Source organism: Geospiza fortis, unplaced genomic scaffold (assembly GCF_000277835.1).
Source record: "Geospiza fortis unplaced genomic scaffold, GeoFor_1.0 scaffold27, whole genome shotgun sequence".
NCBI lineage: Eukaryota > Metazoa > Chordata > Aves > Passeriformes > Thraupidae > Geospiza > Geospiza fortis.
Genome location: NW_005054329.1, coordinates 1,231,102 through 1,243,601, shown reverse-complemented (window position 1 = coordinate 1,243,601; position 12,500 = coordinate 1,231,102). Strand labels below are relative to the sequence as shown.

Below are 12,500 nucleotides of genomic sequence, written 5' to 3'. Positions count from 1 at the left end.
ATCATCTCTCTCCTTTGCATACAGAATATACACAGAAAAATCAAGGGGTTTCCACCACGGATTTTCATCTGCAGTGACTTGGCACTTCCACTTTTTTTTTTCTTCCAAAGAATAATAAACCAGAAGTTTTAAGAAATAAACCTAACTTGACTGATTTACAACTTCTGTATTTTCAGAGCTCTAAATCAATAAGGACAAACATGGATGTAGCTCTTCCTCTCTGGCTTACTTGAATGTTCACAAGTAAGTGATTTTTCAAATCTAAATCTGTCAGCTCTGGACATGTTCTCCTCTTTAAGAACATCGAGCTACCAGGATCAGAAAATATTTCTTCCGTGCATCAACAGGAAAAACATCTTTGAAATCTACTCAGATTTGAGAAGCTCAGCCTCATTTCTTTTGCTTTCCCTGTAAGTTTGCATGTGCAAAATATCTGACAAAGTAAAACCCCACCCCAAAACCACACAAACACAGCTCTGTGTTTTCAGGGGGTCTGACATCAGCGATTGGAAATTCTGACTAGAACTGGGTGAACATCATACGAATTTTTATGAGCCTCTGGCTCCTCTGAGTTTCATTCAGTCTTGCATATTCATAGCAATACAACACAAGTCTAACCATTTCCAGCAGAAGAAAGGGGATTGCTAGGAATTTTATAAAGTCAATTGTATGACAAGGCTCTCCTGTAACACCTTGATCCTGGACACAAGTGACTGTCCCAGCTCTGAAGGACCATCCATTCACTCGTGATTAACCTGAGACACAGCACTGCTGAAAAGCAGCGAGTCCTCATGGAAATCCAAACTCAGAGAGCTGTTTATTAACATCCTACAGACCTACACTGGCAATAAGGATGCAGTCCTCCAAAAGCTTTAGTTCCATGCTATACTCCATGTGTACAGCAAGCCCTAACAATGAACTACAGTGAAAAGCAGTCAGGTAGTTCAATAGGTGCTTTGAAAAAAATACTATTACTACAAAACCACCCAGAAGGCCTGGTCAAGGTCCCACTGCACACAGTGATTACAGCCAAATATGAAACCATTAGTCTTGGCTGTGGTGAGCCGTCACAGCTAACAATTTGTTAAATGCTTCAGTCTAAATGCCACAAAATTTCATGTTGTGTGAAAACATAATTAGAGGGAAAGGATCTGAGCTAATATACCTGTGCTGACCCTAACCTGGTATCACCCAATATCAGAGACTCACTGAGACCAAATTCATTGTTCTATTAGCCAGCTCCACCATGGCAGAGCTTCAGCACTTCCCAGGGCTGGAGGTGCAGGAGCTCACCCACGGCAGCAGCCCAGGGCTGAGCCTGGCACCAGCACGGGACACGCAGAGCAGTCCCTGCCCGAGCCCAGGCCACTCCCCATGGCACGGGCAAGGACAAGGCAATCTGGAGGTGTTAATTCCCCAGTCAGCTAGAGACCCTGTGAAAAATTCCTAATTCAATCTGTGTTTAAGCCAAATGATAAATCCCTGTGTGTTCTACACGCACATTTGGGCTTTTCTACCATCTTTCTGAAGCAGACTAGAGACTGCATGATCAGGCAAGAATTTTAAAAATGTGCTGTAGTGCCAGGTGCCCAGTTAAACACAGCTATAAACCTCAGACAATGCAGAGAGCTCTGCCAAATGAACTGCGGCTCTGGCACCTAAAGGCAAAAAGTGAAATTTATTAATCAATTTTCCTTCTTGCTCTCATGTTCGCTTGTAAAAATGAGATTGTAAACCAATCTTATGAGATCCAAATTCTTCCGTTTTCTGCTTTATGTGTAAAAATGTTTTTATCCTTCTGCTTCTAATTACAGCTTCTTTTTCTTTCTAAGAATGCATTTATCTCTTTCAGTAAAAAGAGCAGCAATAATATGTTGAACAACCCTGAAATAAATTTTGTCATGTAAAAAATTAATTACGCATTCCAAACCTGGTCACTGTAGCCCTCTGGGAATTGCCTCCGCACCTCAGGATCTGTAAATAATTGACAGATAATATTAATTGGCTTTGGATTAGTGAGCAAGCAGAGAATCACACATTAATATTTGATCAGAAGATGATAGCAACCCTGGCAGGGGATCCAAGGAGGGCAGCTGAGGCTGCTGTGCTGATAAGAGCAGGGAAGGACTTTTCAAGGCTCTCCCTTTACCCTCCTCCAGACAGAAAAAAACTGTACATAAAACACACGCAAAACACATGAAACCAAAAATGTCTGTGTATACACACACACATATATATAGATATATATATATAAATATAAATTACTTTTTAAAAGAAGCCCTGGTGCTAGATTGAACTTCAGGCTGGTACTTGGGCTACATCTTTCCAGCTGCAATTTGCCACCTGGGCTTATCTCCAGGAAATGGTTACCCAACGTACCTCATTTTGGTTAAAATCAGATAGCCAGTTTTGCCACCTCCAGGCACTCTGTTAATTTATCTCCATAGACAGTTTTCAGTGATACCAGTTTACAAATCCCTCAAAACTACTTTATACTTATGTTAAGGTATGCTCCCTGAAAACCCAAAAATATTTATCCAGAATTTGAAAGAGGCAATTAACACAGCTCTGGAACCTTTCTCATCAGGAAAACAAGTGTGAACACTTCAGAGTAGCAAGCATTCAAGACTGATGCAATGTCCTTACTCCTCTGGCTGTCAGAATAAATAATACGGTAGTATTCCCTGAGAAGTTATCTTAAATTTAATTAGAGATGTTCATAAACAACAGAATATCACGATTGAAATTATTTATATGACACCTATTCAAAACAGATCTCTTCAAAGCCATCCATTTTTCAAAGGAATACATCGGAGAAGGCCACATTCCATTCTACAAAGATAATTTTTTAATTACAAACACCAAACCATGTAACAATCAGGCAAGAGTTCAAAATCAAGTTCAATGCATGAACAAACGAACAGCACCGTGGCATCATCGCCCTTCAGTGCCAGGCTGGGTTTGGTGCTGCAGACACGGCCCCAGGCTGGGGCAGCTCAGCAGTGAGGGGTGGCACGGGTGGCACAGACACCTCCCCTGCTGTCCCACAGGTGCCAGCCCGGAGTCCCCAGAGCAGCGTTCCCCGAGTGAGGAGCTGGGCCATGGTGGCTCTGCTGCCAGCAGGTGCAAACTCCTTCTCAAGGTGTACTCTGTTCACATGAGAAATCCAGTGGCCTGGGCCTTTATAAACTTTCCAGCTTTACATTTTCCAGACAATCAGATGCTTGGTTTGAACATTTCATTGTGATATATATACAATATATCAAACTGTACATGCACATATCAGCAAACCATTCTACGTTACCACAGCAAACCAGAAACAGAGAGCAAGGCATCTCCTTTTAAAACCTTACTTTGAAAGTTCTTCAGCCTACACACAGGTTAAGTGAGCAAAGTGTCCAAACACACAAAAAGATGTGACCAGCTGTGCTGGCATGGGCCCCTCTGCACACAGTTAGCAATTAACAGGACAGTACAGCTTCACATTTCAGCACAGCAAGTACAGCACCAGTGGTGCAAGAAACTATGCCACACCTATTAAGATGCATATTTTTAAATTAATTAATGGAGGGCAAGATTTCAGAATTCCACCAAAAAACCACCCAAATCAATGAAAGAAACAAATTTGTAATGCTGCAGACATCTGTTATGGTGTCTGAACATGAAACCTACATTTCCCCCCTCCTTCTATTGATCCATTGCTCTCAAACTTAATATAAATATATATACACATACTGCCACACACATTTGATCATTTACCATTATCTTAGGGAAATGAGGAACTCAATTTGACATCAATCCAAAGTGTGTTTGCTCTAAACACATTTGTCCATAGATGGCAACCCACATTCTCATTCTTGAAAAATGCAACAAAATAGATTAGTCATACAAAGTAATTGTATGTGTGTGTAAACATGCATTTTTCCTGTTTTCTTAGCATCTTGAAAGCCCTTCTGTGTTCCTGGAGCTCCCTGCCATGAAGGACAGCCCAGACAAACCTGTTGGAGTGTATTTAAATGAAGGCTGAGAGCCCCATCTGAGCTCCTGGCGCAGAGGCAGAGGTCTGTGCAGGGCTTGGGGAGACTCCAGAGCTCAGGGCAGCTGAACTCACCCTGAGCAAGCACATCCCTGCTCCTGCCTCTATGGCCCCACCTGAGAGAACTGCCCTGCCTGTCACCTGCCTGTGGGACACAGGGATACAGCTTGTCCACAGGCCAAACATTGCTGTTATACTACTCAGTACAGCTATTCCCTGAAGGAATGATCACAAGTCGCCCAAAAATCACAACAGACATGATATCCAAGTTATTCTGAACAAGAGAAAACAGTCAAACAAACAGATACAGGCCAAGCCAGCACCCAGGACCCAGCTTCAGTCAGCACCACGAGTATCAGTGAAAACTGCTCCAGCACTCGTGTGAAGTATTTGGCAAACACATGAACAGAACTGACTGTCAACTCCGTAAAACGAAAGTAACTTGGGGAACTTCAAACACTTTTACTCGCAGTAATTTGTTTTGCACAGTGCATGCAAACAGTTAGATGCAGCTCCATTGTAGTTGTAGACAGTAAGAAAGCCTTTGCAACTCAAAACAGGGAACGCTGTTATTCCAGGTACTTAACAGGCTTTCGAGTGAAATGATGCAAAGTAAACACATGTAAAATACTTTTTTTCAAGTTCAGGAGAGTGGAATCTATTTGCTGACATCAGAACAAGGGAAGAGCCAGGCTGAAATCCCAACCAACCTCTTGCCCAGCTGCAGCAAAGCACTGAGCTGAAGCCTTGCAGTCACATTTAACTTAACAGAGCTCTGAGAGCTCAGCTGAGAGCAGGAGCAGACCTTGCAAACCAGGAACAAACACAGTGCAGGTTAACCCCCAAAAGGAAAAGTCACAGGAATCATGGAGATGCTTCTCAAACTAAACTTGTCCAAACCCCAAAACAAGAATTCAGGTTGTGCTACACGCTGAACTTTTCTGTTGTTGGTAACCTAGTATCTCCTGTTTATCTTCCATTACAACTGGTTTTGTAGTTTCAGCTCACAAAGATGACAAGACCCACACAGTTTATGCCTAAAGCAAGTGCTCACAAACTTCCCTGGAAAACAGCCATCCATGAATATAAATACATGCTGAAATACAGCACTGGAAACTGTAAGTTGCAAGTGTAAAGCAGAAAGAATACAAGCAATAACATTCCAAAATAAGGCTAAAATACACCATCCCATCTGCAAACTTCCCTTCTTGTAGGGGCAGAAGTGCAAAGAAATACACATATGTCACAAGCTTAAACTGCTGGTACCAAGAAAAAAGTCGGTAGTATTCCTAATGCTTACACTCAGGTTAAAAAAGCTTGTTAACCAATGGCACGTTGTATCAATTTCCTAAGATCCATGAGTGACTTCAGCATAGCCAGTGAGAGCTCACTTCCCAACCTGACAAGCACCATTGGAAGCTCTCTTCCCAGAGGATACAGCTCCATACAAAGCAGCTGCTGCCACAAAATCTCAGCTGGCCAAAGACCAGGAGCTCCAGCAGCCCTTGTTACTCACTAGGGACAGCCTGTCCCAGGGAGGACAGAGTTGGAAATCCCCACATGAAATAGGTTCTGTGGCTATTTCTGCAGCAGTTTCCCTCACAACTATTTTAAGAGGTGCTTTTGAGGGAACAGCCTGAATCACTTCCCAGTGGAACAACGTGGGGGTTATTTTGGAAAGGGGTGAGCAAAGCCAGTGCTCGTTCTTGGGGACAGAGAGCCAGACAGAGAGCCGGGCACTGCAGCATTTACAGACTCACCAAGGGGGAACACCCCGCACAGACTCCACACTGGGTCAGTGCAGCTCTCATGGCTAACACATCCCGATGTACCCTCTGGAAGTGGAGATTCCACATCACATCTGTGCACATTACGTAGAGCACTGCATTTATTACTCAAAGATATTCCAGCTATTATTTTAGTATTTCATTAAATATGTGAATGTTTCCAAGTTCTAAAAGCTATCCCTGCCTCTCCATATAGGATCTTGTTTAACAAAAAGCCAAGTACAGCAGAATATTGAATTAGCTGTGAACTGTATAATCCCATTGTTCAATTTCATGGCATTTAAGACAGTACCTTCCCCTCCACACAAGTCTGGATGTTAATCCATGTTGGAACCTGATTTAATTTTCCAGATGACAGGATGGGAACATGCTACAATGGCATATTAGTGTAACTATGCTGCTCTTTTACTCACAACTTTTCTTACGTCATAAAGTGAGGAGTTATGCTTTTAAAAGACACACGCCTAATTACTCCTACAAATAGCACAGCTCAAACTGGTCGGTATTTGAATTTCATGGAAATTATAAGACCACAGAAGTTTTCAAAAAATTAACAGAAAACACTTCTTAGAGTAAACCATTCAAACCCAATACAAACAAACTTGCTTTTTCTGATAAAAGTCAGCCAATTTAATCCACTATGGCTATGAATAAATAATTTCAATCCCAAATTGAAAAATATAGTGAAACTTACTTCATTTTTTCTCCTAACTAATTATTTACCTCATTCACTTCTTTAAGGTCCTTATAGCTACAATCCCTCTAAAATGAACTGGAATTCCATTCAGAGTAACTTTTAATTTCAATACCCACTACAGATTCTCACCCTTATGCAGCACAACTAAAAAGCAATGCAAACTTCTTTCCAAACCTCTGCAAACTCCTTGGTGTCCGGCACCCAGCACAGCCGAACACTCCTGCTTGCCCCTAACCTGCTGCAGCTCAGCCTGCAGATACCATCTCGGAGAGCAGGAAGCAGGGGAGGAGGGAAAAAGGCAGGGATGGGAGGAGAAAATGTGGGAAAGAAAAAACCTACACACACACCAGAAGACACACACAAACCTCAGAATAAGTTCTGGCATAAAATACATGTGGAATAAAAATTTCCATTTTTATTTAATATGCAGCTTTAAGCCTTCAATCCTTTCTTTTTAAAGTGCACTTTATTCTAAAAGTGTGCAAGTCAGAAAACAACCAAGATGAAAAGAAAATTCTGTAAGAAAGTCTTACACCCATCCCACAGGCCACTGCCAGCAGCACAGTGTGAGACTGACGTCACCCCAAGGCATCACTGAGCACAGCGAGCACCCACAGCAGGCTCCACACCCAAACAAACACCCCAGGTGAGTTTGTAATCACCCTCTTCACCTGGCAGATCACAGTGCAGACAAACACCCCACCCCAGGATCCAGGCTGGGCCTGAGCTCATGGACACGGCCCTGCAGTGAGGGAACCAGCCAGGACCGGTGCCTCAGCTGCTGCGCACGAGGCCATGGACGGGCACGTCACAAAAAACAGACTCCTAAATTTGCCTCTCTCTCTTTCACAGAACATTTGGAAGTCTGCCCTGCAAGTGCCAAATACCTCACTGGTAACATAAAAATGCTTTTCACAACAGTTTAATCTAGAAACATAATATCAGGTTTGTAACTCAGACACAAAATGCTGTTCAGACTTCAGTAAAGTGATGTGAAAGCAGGAACGACTGAGAGCAAAGCAGTATAAAATATACATCATAGGAAACAGGAAGGAAGGGAAAAAACCAGAACCGATTAAGCAAATTACTATGATTTCCATAATTATTTCTATATTATTAACACATCAAGAGCCAGAGGGGCAGTGAGGAACAAAACTTTCCTTGGCAGTGCTCAGCAACATTTTATATGTGTTTTTTAAAAAATCCCAAAAAAAAGCAGGTTAAATTACAGATTACCTTGCAGATTTTTACTTAAGGCAATATACAGCTCTCCAGAATGAAGAGACGCAGAGAGGTAACAGCTCTAACAACTCAAGAACTGGTGCAGGTTGTCAGAGTTATGCCCATACATGTGGGGTGCACACCAGGTTTCTGGTGATGCCCTCACACCAGGTTTCCAGCGCAGGCACGAAACCAGCAGCAGCTTTATGAGCCATTCAGAGTAAACATTAAATATGCGACTTTCACTGTTTCTAGCAGACAAACCAACTTTCCATCTAAAGGGGTTTTGGTTCACTTTACAATCCTGTTACATAAACAAAACCAATGCTCACTTCTCGGGTAAGAAGACAGGAAAAACACTCACTGCCTTTTACAAGCAGAAGAGTTTCCCCATCAATTATTCGGTGTCATGTCAAGCTGTTGAAGTGCCCAGCTTGCCACGTGCAGAGCATTCAGTCAGACCCTCTCGTAAGGCAACGTGTTCCACCTTAACTGCTATTATTTACTCCCTTGGACTCTTATATGGAATGGGGCCAGGTTTAATCAAAACTTTCAATTCTTTTAATGGAAGTTGGGAAACAGCTGTGGTGCAAGCAGTGTGTTCAAAATATGAAATACAATTGGGGAATTATCTGTCTATTAAATCCTTAAGTTCTTTTGTTTCATCCATACCAAGATATTGGTTTTACAAAACCCAGCTGTATAAGGGTACAGATTAATGTCTGTTGGTACCATTCTAAACTGCTAAGAGTAGGGAGACATTGGAACACATAAGATGTCTTCAGTGATCAGCAAACTCCGAATTATTTCCTTACAAAGAAGAACAGGAAGCTTTCAGCCCAGATTAATTTTTAAACTGCTGATACTGACAGAACTAAAGCTAGAATTATAAGAAGGGGATGCACAGGATAGAGCTAAAACTAAAATAACAGAGATAAAAACCAGAAGACAAAATAAGTACTTATTTCCAGTCCTGTGTGTTACGTGTTTCTCCCATCTTCATTTGAGGTCTTCAGATCTTTTCTCTGCACTGGTTAATGACTCTGGTGATACCTCAAGCCCACATTAAAGCACGGTTGATGAATCTTTTGAGTTTGCTTTACTGTGCACTTAAGGGGATATTTCTCTTGATAACCATCTGTTCTTCAACCAACCCAGAAATGTAGTATTCCTGCAAATCGAAGCCAAACTCCAGGAGTCCTGCAAACTGCAAATTTTGAATGAATTGTATTTTAAATTATTTTTTCCCCTGTAATTTTAGTCAGCAAATTATACAGCAACTAAAACTTGCAAAAAAATATAATTAGGTAAAATCGTACTCCAATGGTCAAGAAATCCACAAAGCCTGGCTTACAAAATGAAATACGAAGTGTTTTGAAACATTTTACAGGCTGCCTGTAATAATTATACAAAAGAGTTTAAATGCAGAAGTTGAATGGGAACACCTACTTTAAGCAGGCTTTTTTTGGAGTTTAATAATTTTTAAATTTATTTGTGTTTGATCAGAGTATTTTTTCTCATAACCTTTTTGACACTCTATAAATTTAATAGAGATGTGTTTTAAGTGCTCAGGCCATGAATACTGAATTTGTTTCTCTCCTGCCTCTTTGTATTTATATTCCGAGACAGCAGAGTTGCCTGGTGACAGTCTCCCCACTTCCACAGCAGCTGGCAAGCCCTCCTTGTCCTGGGGATTTGAAAGAATCAGTTAACTAATATTTCAGGCTCTGATTTAAATGTGACAGTCTGGAAGTGCCAGTACCATGCAGAGCAGGATTTACAAGCTACGGTTTTTCTAAAAGTCTCAGAAGCAATAAAGAAAGAAAACTAAAAAGACCTTTATCACATATAGCTAACATGCAGCAAAAATTAACCCTGATTAATTAAGTAATCCAAATTAGTGCATCATCTAGAGTTTAACAATACTAGACACAAGCAGTAATTGTCTAAATCTGTTAACTTCGATTCTCAGAATGCAAATTCTCAGGCTAAGTCCAAAGCAACCAGAGCTCTGACAGCTTTACAAGAAACAGTCACCTCTTTAATATTTACAGGACATGTATTTCAGATGGCTTCTGAATGCCTATCTGCAGGCACTTCTGCTGAAGGGCCAAGCACATGCACCCAAACCAATTTCTCTAAGCTCACTTTGTACAGCAGCAAAAATAAAAGTTATATTTGATAAAATTTGAGCTTATAGCCAACTGAATTAATACCCAATTGTATTAATTAGCATACTAAGCACCTTCATTTAAAATATCCTTATTCAATTAATTTTACAAGAAATTTTTATGTAATGATACGTTTTCTACTTTCCTGTGTCAACCAAATAACTTTTAACTTGGTTGTTGCGCTGAAGAAAACCAGAATTAACATTTTCATTTCATAGTGCTTTTTAGCAATAGTGTATTAAAAGGAACTTGTGTAAAACCACAATGTGGCCATGGCAATCAATCAACTGCATTACAAAACCTAAAGGAATTGCTAATGAAAACAAACAGTATTTTTCAACACACTGCCAGGCTTTTCACTACCAGAAAATACTTGGAGTTTTATAAACATTTTCCAAGCTGTTTTATTGTTGTCATTTTTGGGTTTAGCTTTAGTGAAAGTTTGACCATTTAAATTTGGTAATAATCTATATTTTCTATGTCTTAGAGAACATTTTACAATTGTTTGACTTTTTAAAAATTTCTTTCCAAACGTCACCAACCACAATAACTGGACATACTGTCAGAGATATACATAAAGCACTGCAGAAATACATTCATTGCAATATGGATTGCCACATATCAGGTTTCATCTGAACTGACTGAAAGAGGACATGGAACAGAAGTGTTGTAGCCAGCCATAAGTTCTTGAAGTGTTGTACTAAGAAAGGAAAAACAACAACCCTTCTCTTGAGCAACTGGATAATTGCCTGAACTACAGAGAGAAACCTTCTTTGTTACACATGCAACAGTGAATACTGATTTCCAAGCCTCAAGCTATGTAACTTTCTAATTCAAACTCTGACCCCATGCTCATCCTCTCAATACTGATAGTCTCCAACTGTTCCCGGGCTCCGAGAGCGCCCGTGTGCTGTGGAGCACTGCTCTGCCACCAACTGCACCAACTGGGGAACCTCCAGCACAGCAACTGCACAGCTCAGAGAGCAGAGCTGCACCAGCAGCTGGGGCTTGATGGCTTCTGTTGGTGCACCTCTGCTTAGTTCAGGATGCTTTAGTGATCCGGATGGCACAAACAAAACATGCTTTAGTGGTGATGCTTTAGTTGATGCTTTAGTGAACATGCTTTAGTTCAGGATGCTTTAGAGATCCCTATGGCACTGAAACAAAACAAACAACTCCATCAAAGATGAAACGCTGAAAACCTTGCTCTCCGTTCCATTGCTCCCTGCAGTGGAGATTCCACCACAACTGCTTTTGGACATGGGCAGTAGGATACAGCTTATCTGCCACACCATAAATCTGATTCATCCATGTCCTTACCAACAAAGGACAGCCAAACCTCATGAGCATTTCTGGGGAGCTGATTTCACAGTGGTGCTCTGCTTGTAGCTTTTCTAGCATAGCCACACTTAGAGCTTCACCCTCACTGCACTGATAACCCCAGAAACCTGGGCCAAGAAACAGAACTGATCAAGAGTTTCCATGGTCACCAATGCATTCCTGAGCTTCGAGGTGTTGCAAGTTCATATATTAAAAGATCATAAACAAGAGAGAGCACGAATTATTTTATTGGGACACTTCAGACCTTGGCCTTGTACCCTTCAGTACTCAGCCTCACCTTTTTGTTTCAGCTTGAGCCATGCAACATGCCCATCTCAACTCACCACTGCTATTAGTGCTGCCCATTCTTTCAAAATGGTAAAACAGTAAAAATCTGTAAGAACAGGTAAGCTGGAATCGAGTTTAAAAAAAAAACCAAAACCAGAGATTGGTCACAGTGAGCCTCATGTAAGGCGGCAGCATCACTGAGGTCCCATGAAAGCCTTCAAGCAAAGTATTAAATGGAAGGAAAGTTTGTAAGAACAGGAAAAGCATCCAATATGCACCCCAGCAAAACATTTCTGTGGAGTCAGAAATGTTGATGACAGAAGCCGAACTTCTTGAACACCATTCAAAACTTCGTGGGGTTAGGGGAAGGAGGTCCTAACATGGAAAAATACATCTCATGCAGCTAATGACCGTGAGATGAAAGAAAAACAAAATCACTTCATGTTCAGCTGTTCAGAATGACTTCTCTCTTTCGGAGGAAAGTTCATTAACTGGACAGCATCAGGCAGCACAACAGAGCCATGGATATATCGACACTTGCAGGACTGACCTAGTTCATGGCTGCAATGCTTTCAGTTACATTAGCAAAGCTCACTATGCTGTGTGCAGTGCTGAAACAAAAGGAAGGTCTCTGAAAGTAAGTTTAGCACATTTAAAGCAGTGCTGTCGGCTTGAAGAAAAATTTGGTTCAGATAAAGAGGAGTTTGCTGATATTCAGTGCAGCTAGACAGGAAATCTATCATCTCGCTAAAAAAATGTAAAACATTTCTGCTACTGTAGAAAAGGCAAGGGTATCAAAAGGATTTTTAACCACAAAAAATGTTTTCAGACACTTGACACTTCCAAGATGTATGACAGCATACATCCAGCTATCAAAATGCTCCTGAGAGAGTGGAGTAGTCCAGTTCTGAGCAGAAACATTTCACAATCACGTCACAGCCCCGAAAATCAGGCGTATATAAACCCAGCAATTTCACTAA

General features: G+C 41.2%; 1 protein-coding gene across 1 annotated transcript in view; it reads right to left on the bottom strand.

Moving 5' to 3' along the window:
• The window catches only part of DENND1A (DENN domain containing 1A), a 160,062-nt gene that overhangs the window by 115,288 nt on the left and 32,274 nt on the right, over window positions 1–12,500 (bottom strand). Inside the window, exon 3 of the mRNA XM_031057270.1 lies at window positions 1,931–1,974. Within this exon, the coding sequence (XP_030913130.1) occupies window positions 1,931–1,974 (44 nt within the window). The remainder of the gene's footprint in view (window positions 1–1,930; window positions 1,975–12,500) is intronic.